General features: G+C 35.9%; 3 protein-coding genes across 5 annotated transcripts in view; 2 read left to right on the plus strand and 1 right to left on the minus strand.

Moving 5' to 3' along the window:
• The window catches only part of LOC116766219 (protein scalloped), a 46756-nt gene extending 43975 nt beyond the window's left edge, over positions 1-2781 (plus strand). For all 3 annotated transcript variants that reach the window (XM_032655999.2, XM_061522685.1, XM_061522686.1), the window contains one exon: positions 231-2781. In XM_032655999.2, the coding sequence (XP_032511890.2) occupies positions 231-344 (114 nt within the window). In that variant the 3' untranslated portion in view covers positions 345-2781. The remainder of the gene's footprint in view (positions 1-230) is intronic.
• A 2788-nt stretch (positions 2782-5569) lies between these two features.
• LOC116766395 (lysosomal acid glucosylceramidase-like) lies at positions 5570-10787 on the plus strand. The gene is made up of 13 exons (XM_032656235.2): positions 5570-5635; positions 6265-6334; positions 6414-6550; positions 6628-6739; positions 6849-6990; positions 7943-8099; positions 8179-8339; positions 8488-8611; positions 8696-8809; positions 8886-9030; positions 9331-9410; positions 9718-9998; positions 10608-10787. Exons 1-13 carry the CDS (start codon positions 5585-5587, stop codon positions 10711-10713), a joined length of 1680 nt encoding a protein of 559 aa, XP_032512126.2. The 5' UTR covers positions 5570-5584; the 3' UTR covers positions 10714-10787.
• Positions 10788-11436: 649 nt separating this feature from the next.
• LOC116766264 (mitochondrial inner membrane protease subunit 1) lies at positions 11437-12170 on the minus strand. The gene is made up of 2 exons (XM_032656067.2): positions 11941-12170; positions 11437-11870 (listed from the first exon to the last, which is right to left on the minus strand). Exons 1-2 carry the CDS (start codon positions 12046-12048, stop codon positions 11514-11516), a joined length of 465 nt encoding a protein of 154 aa, XP_032511958.1. The 5' UTR covers positions 12049-12170; the 3' UTR covers positions 11437-11513.
• Positions 12171-12213: the final 43 nt, after the last annotated feature.

The raw sequence follows: 12213 nt of genomic DNA on the forward strand, positions 1-12213 counted from the left end.
AACCGCTCGGACTGTGCACTGAGTCTTATATTTCCAGGTGTATGAAATAGTTTTTGTCGAGCTTGTTGTCATTACACCTGGAAATACAGCTCAGCTCTAAACAACAACAAAAAGTTCCAAATTACTTATTGTTTTCCATGCAGTGATAGTACTCTCATGAAGTTAGTTTCTTAATGTTAAAATATATATTTCGTTTCTTGTATGTATGTATCAGCTTTCGCTCTTCCCAGGTGGTGTCAAACCGCGACACTCAAGAGACGTTGTTATGTGCCGCGTTCGTGTTCGAGGTGTCCAACAGTGAGCACGGGGCGCAGCATCACATCTACCGGCTCGTCAAAGACTGAACGCTCCCCCAAACACCCCCCGACACCTCCACACCCTCGAGAGCCGTGACACTATCCGTTTCCGTCAACTGTAAATACAAGTTCTATATAATGTTAAGTCACTAGTGTAATGAGGTCTATTTTTCATTCGAACGTGTAAATAGTGTTGTAGTGATGATGTCGGACGGAGCTATCGATATCGGCATAGTGTCGCAGTGGTCGTATCGATATCGACATACACGGTCCAAGCTGTAGGAGAGCGGACCGCGGGGATATATCGTTATATGTATGCGATACAAGAATTGTGATCTGATATATTATTCTACATGTATTTTTGTAAATGGAAATTTATGTATAGCTCAATTTTTGAATATCATTCAAATAGTTCATCCCTGTGGGGAGATCGATTTTTATTATTGATTTATATTAATCTATTTATATTATAATTTTTATTATTATTATTATTATTATTATTCTTTCAGAACATAGCCTATGTGTAAAATATGAATGTTAAGAGAATATAAAGATACACACAGTGCCTCTATAATTATGTTACATTAACATAAATGAGCGTGTTTAATGTTCCCAGTGTACGTCCGTACTATGGAAACATTAAAACTTAATGTAGGTTTCGAATAATATATTGTATTAGGTATTCGTTAAGTTGATGATGTTATAAGTACTCGTATAGTGAACGTTCACTTCACGCAGGCTCGGACTCGCTGTGACGTCATCGCACACGTGACGCGTTTGCGAGTGTTCAGTCAGACGCTTACTACTTGTTCCAGATGGTGGTTGTGTTGTTTTTATCTTTCACCGACGTCCGGCGCCTGACTGTCCAATACATCATACACATTACCACATGTTCGAGTCGAACTAAAAACGGAGAATTCGTAGTTTTTCATCTAACCTTACATACGATAGCCTCGCTATCATCTCCGTGTGCGGTGTGATGCGAACAAGTGGTAATTGCATTGGGCGTGGCACATATTTATTTTATAGTAAGGGTTTCTCGCTTTAACGCCGCTCGCCACCAGCCGCAGGTCTTTGCCACATTGTACATATCGCATGTTCTGTTATGTCATAGTAGTATGTACAGACAACTCCCTACAAATTTTGTCGAGATCTCGTAAAGCTAGCTTTACACTACACTACACTAATGACCTTTGTTATTCTTCCCTCATCCTTCATTATCTGTGTCTTCGACTTCACTTTCAGTGTGTGTAGTGTAAAAAGATATTATTATATTAACTAATTTAGTTGTTAAACGCTTTACTTACACGCGTCCTTTATTTGGCGGCATCTTTTAGTATTAATATGTGTATATTTTTTATCGGTTTCTGTATTTAAATGAAAAATATAATAGAAAAATTTACAAAGTTAAGAACACGTGCCGCAGAGGTCACTTATTATTATCTTGCGCTATCTCGTTTCGCTAATCCGATAAAATACTGAAACCGATGGTTGGGTTTATATAAAGTGTGACAAACAAGTGTTATCACTATAACATATTAATTAGTTAGCTATCACACTACCCGGAGCCGGAAATGACAAAACAGTTATTAACCGTCTTCGCCTCACGCCGCTACATATATATAGATGTCGCTTTGTATAAATTCAATTTTTATTATTAAAAGCCTTTTCAACTTTCAAAGTACAAAAGGCGTTTCGCCCTCATTATAAATAAGTTAGAACGGCAATGATTTGATCTCTCTTTTAGTCAAATATTTTAAGGGTCCACCCGTTTAATGTTTTCACCGAGCTCAACCTTCGTAGATGTCGACAGGAATGCTAATAAATACTCTGTGTCCGAAGCGTCGCCTGCGGAGCTCCTGACGGAACCCCGGGACGCGGTAGGACGATGTTATCATAGCTAATGTATAAGAGATAACTGTATTTATTACATAGATTCATATTAGGTGATTTGTAAAGTGATTAGCAGGTAAGGTTTTATTTAATATGGCGATCGTCGTTCGGTCAGATGTTTCTCATTGTAGTACTTAAGATCGGTATACCGCGTAAGTTGTTTTGCTTCCATGTCATTGACCTCCATCCCTCGCGCCCACTAGCATCCGTGTATACTCTGTATGTACTCAAACGAGATTAGTTCGATGCCACTTTGTTTTTCACGATATTCATACGACATTAGCTGTTTGTAAATATAGTTTAGAGCATCTCTTTTAGTTGTAGCTGTAAGTTCCGCTTGAAATGGTCTTTCATATCGACAATCTGCCATATCAATATGAAGATAGTACGTTCGGTCGGTCGTTGAAGGGAATCATTTGTGCCGTTTCATTTCGCTATAAAATGTTTTTTTTTTTTTCATAATATAATATATAAAACGTTCATTTGTTTAGCAAATGATTAGCTGCAAGGCCTGCCGACGAGTGTACAGTATTTTAAAGATAATATTACGTTAAAGATTTGTATGAAAATTTAATTATATTGTCTTCTTAAATTGACGTGTTTATTATTTATGACCCGCTGTTAATGAAATGTTATAACGTGTAAGTGACCGTGTGTGTGCTTTTAAAGTCAACACGCTGCTGATAACATCCAGCCACTGATGATAGATAGCGGCGGTAAACCATCCAAAGTGACTTAACACAATTTTCTCACTATCAAATATAATATCGATAACAGGCAGGAAAAATATGCCCTGTGGTCGCATGTTGTAGTGAAAACTATCACATGCCAGAACTCTATATACGACCGGATCCTGAACTGATATTTATGACCGACGTGAGGTTATGGCTCAGGAGACATCCAGATGGGGTAGGCCAACGACCTTACAAAAACAAGTGACCCTAGCTTAGTGTAAGGAACACACGGTATGACCCACTAAATTTTATAACTAGGAAAAGTCGTAGTATGTAGGGTAGCATATTTGGTATTTTTCGAATTCGAAAGAGTAGGGGGAAAGTCATAAACCTGTGATCTAAACATGTTAGATAATGTGAACGTGGACACCAACTTTCCAAGGATGATATCGGTTTTCTGGACCATTTAATTTTTGCTCATTGTAGAAATATTCAAAATCTCGCAAGGGGCAGAATACCTTACAATTTAGTTCAACGCAAGGTACACTCTGGCTCAGGTTTATGAAACGACTTCAGCACACTCTGATTGCAACAAAGAAATGATGTACAAAACACCTCTAGAGTTACAAAGTTATAATGTGAGAGTTTTAAACTCCAAGGTTAAAATCTAGTTAAAAGTCTTCAATGAAACCAGTTGCGGGAAGGATAGAGGACAAATGTTAGTCAGCTCTCTTGAAACGGAGTGATCATATGTGATATTATCTCCCTTTAAGAAGCTGCTCCATAGAAGTAAAAATAAGTAGATCTTACGATTAAGGACATACCGCGCATATTCAGACACGTCTCCGTGTTCGCAAAATTTAAAACCGGAATGATCACTAGCACAAAGCACTCAGATAATAGTTACGAAATCCGAAACGGGCGGAATGAAGGCCACTTTCTGACCAAATTATCAACAAAACTATTTAGGTTTCCACAGTTTTAACAATAAGCTGGAAAACTGATTTGCAATGATTCAGATAAAACTGGTATAGAGCGCGGGGTTCGAAACTGTTTGTCCAGCGACAAGGTTGGTATTAAAGTACCTCACAAGCCGGAAAAGTTGTCCTATCTATGCCAGAAACTATCTTGGAAATTGGAAATTCCTACAGTTGGTAATATGCTTCTTACTCGCCAATACTCGACCCTCTTTGAAATTTCTCTACAGCCATCCTCACACATCACACTGGCAAATTATACTGAAGACTATATAGAGTAAACTGGTACCTGTGCCTCTACTTCATGCGCTATGAATAGGTCTTCAATATTATTGGCACCTGATCTGTTCTGGACTCCTTGTTAATTCGATTGGCAATAAATTAAGGAGTAATTTTTTTTAGAAGGTGCCATGATGACCATCTTACTTCAAAATGGAAGACTGAGTATATATTCAAGACGCGGAATTCTTTTTGTTACCTACGATTTCCCAAAAACAAGTTCATAATAACTGATGTGGAGCTACGAGTATAACAAATAATTTGTGTAGTTTGTTTAAACGAATCGGTCTTCAGATGAATTTGGATAGAATCCTGAAGTTGTCTCCAAATTAATTAAGCCAGGGCAGGTGCTTCAACTAGGTAGAGACAATGTTAGCATTTGCTAACACTGTGTCCACCTAGTTGGTACCTACTTTTATCATGTGTCTTAAGCTACCTAATTAGCTTAAGAGACATATGAGATTTTAGACTTTCGCGAGTACCTATTCATTTAAATAAAACGAATATCGTCGGATTTGCTGCAGCAACGGTGATAGCGGTTGTTACAAAGTAACCGAAACGTCGGAGGTAAGTAGTGAACATTATAAATAACACGTAGTAAATCCGAAAATATTGGGTTCCTATAGGTAAAGAGATATTAACAGCTTTTACAGGCGGCTTCTGATAAAATTTGTGGGGTCTTGTCATCAGCCATACCCAGAAATTTTTAATCGGAAATTTCAATCCGTACATCATAACTGTGCTCGCGTATGGAACAAAAACGTGGCCAGTCACAATGACGATCGTCCACCAGATAAAAGAATTTAATAAGTTTTTTTAAGGGATAGGCATTACGAAATGAAGTTATAAATGAAGCTCAGCGAATTATGAAGCTGAAGTCACAGAAAGCAGGCTACATATGAGAGCCGACGGCCCTCACGGCCGCATGGTTCATTGAAACGTAGGACCTGCCAACGGAGTGTACTACGCCCTTTAGCTAGATGGAACGATGATTACCTAAGCTGGCGAATAGAGATTAGATGGAACAACTTGAAGATTCCAGTCAGCTTCGTGCTATGGAAGACGCATATTTCAATCAATGTACTGATTACGGCCGATAATAAAACTAATAATATCAAAACGTACCCTCTAGATTTTACTTATTTTTTCATAAAATTGAATTTGCTCATTTTAAAGCCACACGTGGACTTCGAAAAGCCAGAACACTTTTAATATACTTTATAAGACAAAATTTATACAAAATAAATAGGAAAAATTATAACTATACGACTAATCTAGGATTTTTTTTTTTTGGCAAAAATATTTTGCAGTAAATGATAGCCATCTGATTAGATTATTATATAAGAATATTTTAATAGCATTAATTATTCTAAGATAATGTAGTATGTTTGATATCTACCCATGCGTTATTTATCGGGACTCCTGAGTCGATCAATCAATCATAATATTTGTTTTTACCGTGATAATGATTTATATTGAGTGGATTCCACATATTATTCAATTCGTTTTGAGAAAGGTGAGTGAGAAGTTTCTTCGTTTTTTATTTATGATTTAATTTTAATTTTTTTTATATTACTATTTAAAATCTGACGTAATGTTTTTTCTTAGTGAAGCAAAAATTTTTAATCGAATAATATTTAACATAATGGAATTCATAATTTAATTACTGAAACAATTTAAGACAGGGTGTCCACATTTTAATGTCTCAATGGAAATAAATTACAATTTTATATTATGAAAGGAAAAAAATATTGGAATAACGTTTCTTTTTTCTCGTCTTATTATTAGTTAATAGCTCATTTTAGTACAGGCTGGTAGAAAGGATGTTTTATGTGAAATATATACATGAGAAAGTGTTGTGTCTAGAACGCTTTATACTTGGCCTACTTTCAACTTTGCACGATACAGTTATAAAATTAATAAATATAACCAATATATATATATACAAAATTCTTTTAAGATAACGCTTCAATATATTATATAATTAAAACTTTCTTTCTTGTTTATGCAGAAAGAGTTTTTAGATTTATGTAAGGGCCAATATAAACTATAGCAACACAAAATACTATCTTCTTCCGTTGATATAAAATAATACGCATATGTTGTGGCTACTGAAATCTGCTTAATATAAGGAAAACCTTTCAGATGGGCTTCCAGAAGATGTATACGATCATTGTCATCGCAATATGGCTATGCCTCGCCTTGGAAGCTACGGGTAAGAACATTTCGCTGTCTCGATTTATACTTAATAAGAACTTATTTACTTACTACAATAGGCACTCGACATTTCGCAGCGGACATGCCTTGTAATGCTCGAGACGTTGGGATACAGGGAAGGTCTGTGTTATGTGTCTGTAATGCTACCTACTGCGACACAATCACTAGAGACGCTCCAGCAAGAGGCAGGTTCGTCAGTTATACTAGCTCCAAAGTACGTGTTATTTATTCACTAGTCCCGTGGTCTACGACATCAAGAATTGAATAGAATTATTCTTTTTTTTTAATCAGGCCGGAAAGCGCTTCCAGAAGGGTGGTGGTCCAATTCAAATAGACTTTTCAAAATCTCAAAAAAGTGCAAATAAAGTTCACGTAAATGAGGATTTTCTTGACAAAATACAACGTAAGCTAACTTATAAATATGAAATTAGTTTACTGACTGAATAGTGAACATGAAGCCGGTTTTCTGTGTGGAAAATAATGTGAAACGTCCTATTTATTTCATTTTACAGCCAAGTTTCTAGACTCTGCATCATACACACTAATCTCGGAAATTCAGTACCAGAGTATCGAAGGCTTTGGAGGTTCGGTTACAGATGCCGCTTCTATTAACTGGCAAAAACTCTCACCAGGAGCGCAAGATCACTTTGTTAAGTAAGCCTTTTTGATCTTGCCCTGAATACATTTCATTAATTTATAACTATGAGATTAGTAACTTCTTAAAATTACAGAGTGTAACTTAAGCCACGAAACAGTAACCCAGGTGAGCTAGATCTAATATCATCTAAGTGAATATCGTAAATGAGCGTCCCACCATTATATTCCGCTAAACTATTATTCTTACATCAACGATGCAAGAATGATATTTTAACCTGTGTATATAAGACATTCAGTCCGAATAACCATCCTGAATTAAGTTTCAAGAAGGAACAATTTTAAGGGTTTTTTTTGTATACTATACATGAAAGTCGTCATCAATTACATCTGTTATACAGTTATATCTGTTACAACAACTTCTTCGAGCAATATTTTTTTCTATTTTTTTCGAGTGGCGCAAGTGAAAAATCAGAGTACGTAAAAGAGTTCGTGTTCAAACGTGCGAATTCAGTTTCTACATTAAGAATGGACAAATGGTACAACAAACACCATTCGAAGATAGTGATTTGGGGTTTGCTGAACTAACTCGGCAGATATCAAACAAAAAGATGATAAAACGAGACTTACGTTTGAAATTGAGGTTTCCCTTGATCCTTCTAAAAGAGAAAGCCTTTATCTTCTTCTTTTTATTGTAGTGGGTAAATATCACTCACACTACAGGAATGCATATTGTAGTAAATATGTTCGCATGTTTTATCCCTTTTTAACTCTAGTCACTATAAGAATTGAGCAATTCGTGCTAGTTTTTCTTAAACGCTACGAAATATGAATCTTCTAACGCGTCGTTACGTACTAACCTCGTAAAGCCATAATTAATAGAAATATGTCGTCCGTTGCCGGAGTTTGCCGCATTATATTGGCTGACTTGAGATAGTTATATAAAAAAAATAAGATTATACAATTAATAACTATATAACGAAATAAAATAATTTTAATTACAATATTTCAGTTCGTACTTCAGTAAAAACGGTCTGGAGTACAATTTGATTCGAACGCCCATAGGTGGCGCTGATTTCTCTACCTATCCATACACATACAACGAATACCCCATTAATGATTACAATTTGTCCAACTTCTCGCTGAGCGAAGAAGATTATAAACTCAAGGTGCGTACATCCTTCTTTTTTAAACCACTGTATCACTAGAATTGAAAATGAGCTAGATTTAATTATAGTCTATTGTTAGCTCCCATTAATCAAACGAGGACAAGCCGTCTCCACATCCGAAATCAAAGTGACAGCGAGCACATGGTCTCCACCAGTATGGATGAAGACCAACAACGCCATCACCGGATTTGCTCAAGTCAAACCGGAGTTCTACCAGTCATACGCTGACTATCACTTACGGTGGGTATTCGGGAAGCCACGAAACGAATACTATAACGAATATTTGAGAAAAGAATAATTATGGTTTCTAATTTATCACAAATAAACAAGACAGTCGACTGTTTTTACACGAAATCTGTAAGCGATGAGGAAAAATTATCATTTGCAGTTTCATTGAAGAATACGATAAAGAGAACGTCACAGTTTGGGCCATAACAACAACCAACGAACCTATCAACGGAATGATCCCCTTCGTTGATTTCAATTCGCTCGGATGGTTCCCGTGGGATTTGGTAAATCTACAATCCACTCGTCCTCGTTAACGTTCATTAAATCGATCCAGTGGTTACGTACGTTCATTTATATCATCGTTGTAGGGTCGCTGGGTCGCGAACAACCTCGGCCCAACTATCAAGAGCTCGAAATACAACAAAACATTGATTCTGGCTGTTGACGAACAACGCTACCTCTTGGATCTTTATTTGGAAGGGGTGAGGTTCTAGCGACTAAAAGAACCGCATCATTGTCTATGTTTTATGCTTATATTTCCATAACACTATCCTCTAGATGCTAGCGGCTGCGCCGAAGGCAATCGACTACATAGATGGTATCGCCGTCCATTACTATGGCAACTTTTTCCCTGCCCAAGTTTTAACGAACCTACAGGAGAGGTATCCTGGTAAAATTATTCTTGCCACCGAAGCCTGTGAAGGTAAACTGTTTTTGGTTTATTATAAAACATTTAGACTTTATTATACAAAAAAAAAATACGAATGAAATGTTTTAATAGAATATTTATTTATATATATCTTTTAAAACGCAACTTAAAACCAGTCGTATGACATGTGATTGGTCCAAATCTAGTACAGGAAACTTCTTTGGTGTCTGATATTGCGGAATAAAGTGAATCTATAAAGAATTTTAACAATATAGTTATGTTAGTTAAAACAACAAAATAACTAGTTTGAGAGATTAGACGATGAACGTTTAGTTTACTGGTGATGATCATCAGGTCCGATGCCGTGGGATGTGATGAGAGTGAAGATTGGCTCTTGGGAACGAGCAGATAGATACACCAAACATATTATTGATGTAAGATATTAGCACTAATCACGTAGCGTCCAACACGTCTGTCATCCAGACAAGGTTTACTATTTACTGTCTATTGATATAAGTTTACGTTTGCGTATCGTATTTTCTTTCCAATTTATGAATTATACCATCATTAGATAATAGATGTACGAAAAAATTCAATTTACATTTTTCTGCACAAAAATGTGTGTTCGTCGCTATTTCTGTTTTAAAATAATAAGCACTTATTCCCAAAAAATAGTACGTAATTTTTTTTGTTAACTGTTTTGTTACAGGTTAGTAGTTAAACAGTGATGACGTGTTTCAGGACCTAAATAACTTCGTCGTCGGATGGTTGGATTGGAATCTGTGTCTGGATGAAGACGGTGGCCCGAACTGGGCACACAACTACGTCGACTCGCCCATTTTAGTCAACGGAGAAAAGGATGAATTTTATAAACAGCCCATGTTCTACGCTATGGGACACTTTTCCAAATTCATTCCACGAGGTTCCAAAAGAATACAAGTCGTGAGAACCAGTATTGGACATGTCGAAAACGTGGCGTTCATCACGCCGGAGAGGAATGTCGTGATGGTCTTACATAATCCGTGAGTTATTCATTTAAAATTTTATTTGATACATGTTATTATTTGTGCGTCAGCCTTCAGACCAAACATATTTATATTCTCGCTTATTTTAAAACGTGTCGTAATACTGGAGCTCGCGGTTCCTTGGGAAACCAGCATCCCCAAAAACCATGCCATCCAGGTCAATAAGCATTACGAGCTCACTAACGAACTGACTAGGAATAGGTTCATCGTGGACAGAAGCAGGAGCGAGAGGTATAACACCCAAATCTCTCTACCACCTGCTAAAAGACTTGGGCCTATCCAGAACTTATATCAGTTCATTCTTGGCACGTACTTCGAAGACAGTCCTAGTAGGTTCTTTTCAAAATTGGTTAAGTAGAGAGAGGAGCTTGCACGGTCTAGGTGAGCGTTTAACGCGCGTTAGATAGGGGCCCGTTATACCGACATCTGGGTCGCAAGTCCCATTCACTATTAAAGCTCCTCTCCCTGCAACGCGATGGGCCCGGTACCCGCACAGTGAATCCATGGAGTGCTGAGAATTTTCGTCACGTTGCTGCTTTTTCGGCTACGTCCCAAACAGGTTAAAATTAATTATTCCCACTTAATTTTACCCTACTCCTTTTTCAGGAACAATTCAGTGAGGAGGGTTCGAATAACAGTAGCTTGGAGGAGATACATTGACGTCACCCTTGACCCAGAATCGATACAAACTGTTGAGGTTAACCTCAACTAAACATCTCGCTCAATCTTCATAATCTATAGTTTCTACCATTTAATATTATTTTAATATAATTGTTTTGTTTGGAACTATCTTTTTATTATCCTGTTTAATTCACTCCTTGTCAATATATATTTTTTCCCTTTTTAGAGTGGTGACAACTGTTTTATAATCGGTGCAGTAGTTTTTCCGTTTATCGCGAACAGACAGACAGACAGACGCGGCGAGGGACTTTGTTTTATAATATGTATTGATACAAGAAAATTTAGAATCATTGTAGAAATGGCGGATGAACAGGTAATTCAGATTATACCATGATTTCCTTTTAAATGTGAAATTCCACTGTATGTTAAAAATTTATTTCTTTGAACTATAAATTTTGGACTTTGAAAAAAGGTATACATTATACATAAAATTTCATCCAGACTCATTATTTACTTCTTGAGAAAGAAAGATCTTATTCATCAATAAAAAATGAATAAATTTTAAAGCCATGCTTCTTTTTACTAGTGAATATTTAGATCTCTCTTCTTTAAAAAAATATAAACTCTTAAGAATTTAAATGTAAATTTTACCATGAAAAACCTACCAAAACATTACCTGTATTAATTTTTTTATGCTGCCTGCAAATTTAATATATTTTTAAAAGCCTATTGGCTTCATAGATCATATTTGTATCAATGTACAGACATTCATGGAATAAATATTTTACACTCAATTACAAATGAATTAAGACAATTATTAGACATATTAAAATAGTTTAATTATTTACATTAAATACATAAGCTGACTAAATTTGTCATAATTGATACATACTAGTATTCGGTTAATGAACACATTTTATTTAATGGCCAAACTCTACACACAACCCTACTTCGTATTAAACCTTGCGGGACTGGGCCATAACTTCTAGAATCTGCAGAATTACTAGAGTTGTCCCCCTCTAACCACACATGACCCCTTGGTACTATTTGACTGCGTTTAGGAAAGTGCCCTCTGACTTTATCACCCGGTAAACCTATTATTCTTTTACAAATATTCTGTTTGGGATTCACAGGACTCTTTGCTATTATTATGTCACCTCTTTTTAATCTTTGCAATCGGGGTGTTATATGCTCTGTAAAAAGTATATTATTACTTTCTAAGGTTGGTTCCATAGAGGGGCCAGAACACTGTAACATATAACTCCAATTAGAATATTATTTATTTTGGAAAAATAAAAGATTTTAAGACAATTATTACCATAACAAAATCTCCTACATATTCAAAAGTACAGTGCGTTAAACATGCATATTGTAACACATAGCCTGTAACACCAATAGTTTTTCCTATAAACTTTATAAAAGTCATGTTTATATTTTTATGTAAAGAAATTTCTTTTTTTATTAATACAACGATAGAGCATTTTTATCAACAAAAAGTACACATATCTTAGCTATCATGCTTTCTATTTGACTTTAATGACAATCTAGATTAGACTCCATAGAGTATAACTAATATTTTATTTTAGAGGCA

Source organism: Danaus plexippus, chromosome 15 (genome assembly GCF_018135715.1).
Source record: "Danaus plexippus chromosome 15, MEX_DaPlex, whole genome shotgun sequence".
NCBI classification, from domain to species: Eukaryota; Metazoa; Arthropoda; class Insecta; order Lepidoptera; family Nymphalidae; genus Danaus; species Danaus plexippus.

What these genes read in the sequence shown, in the direction of transcription:
- LOC116766264 (XM_032656067.2), bottom strand. Translation starts at nt 12,048, where the DNA reads ATGACTTTTATAAAGTTTATAGGAAAAACTATTGGTGTTACAGGCTAT. An exon ending in ATGTAGGAGATTTTGTTATG is followed by an intron (nt 11,871 to 11,940) that starts GTAATAATTGTC and finishes TATATGTTACAG; the next exon opens with TGTTCTGGCCCCTCTATGGA.
- LOC116766395 (XM_032656235.2), top strand. Translation starts at nt 5,585, where the DNA reads ATGATTTATATTGAGTGGATTCCACATATTATTCAATTCGTTTTGAGA. An exon ending in CCTCGCCTTGGAAGCTACGG is followed by an intron (nt 6,335 to 6,413) that starts GTAAGAACATTT and finishes GACATTTCGCAG; the next exon opens with CGGACATGCCTTGTAATGCT. An exon ending in GTGATGGTCTTACATAATCC is followed by an intron (nt 9,999 to 10,607) that starts GTGAGTTATTCA and finishes CTCCTTTTTCAG; the next exon opens with GAACAATTCAGTGAGGAGGG.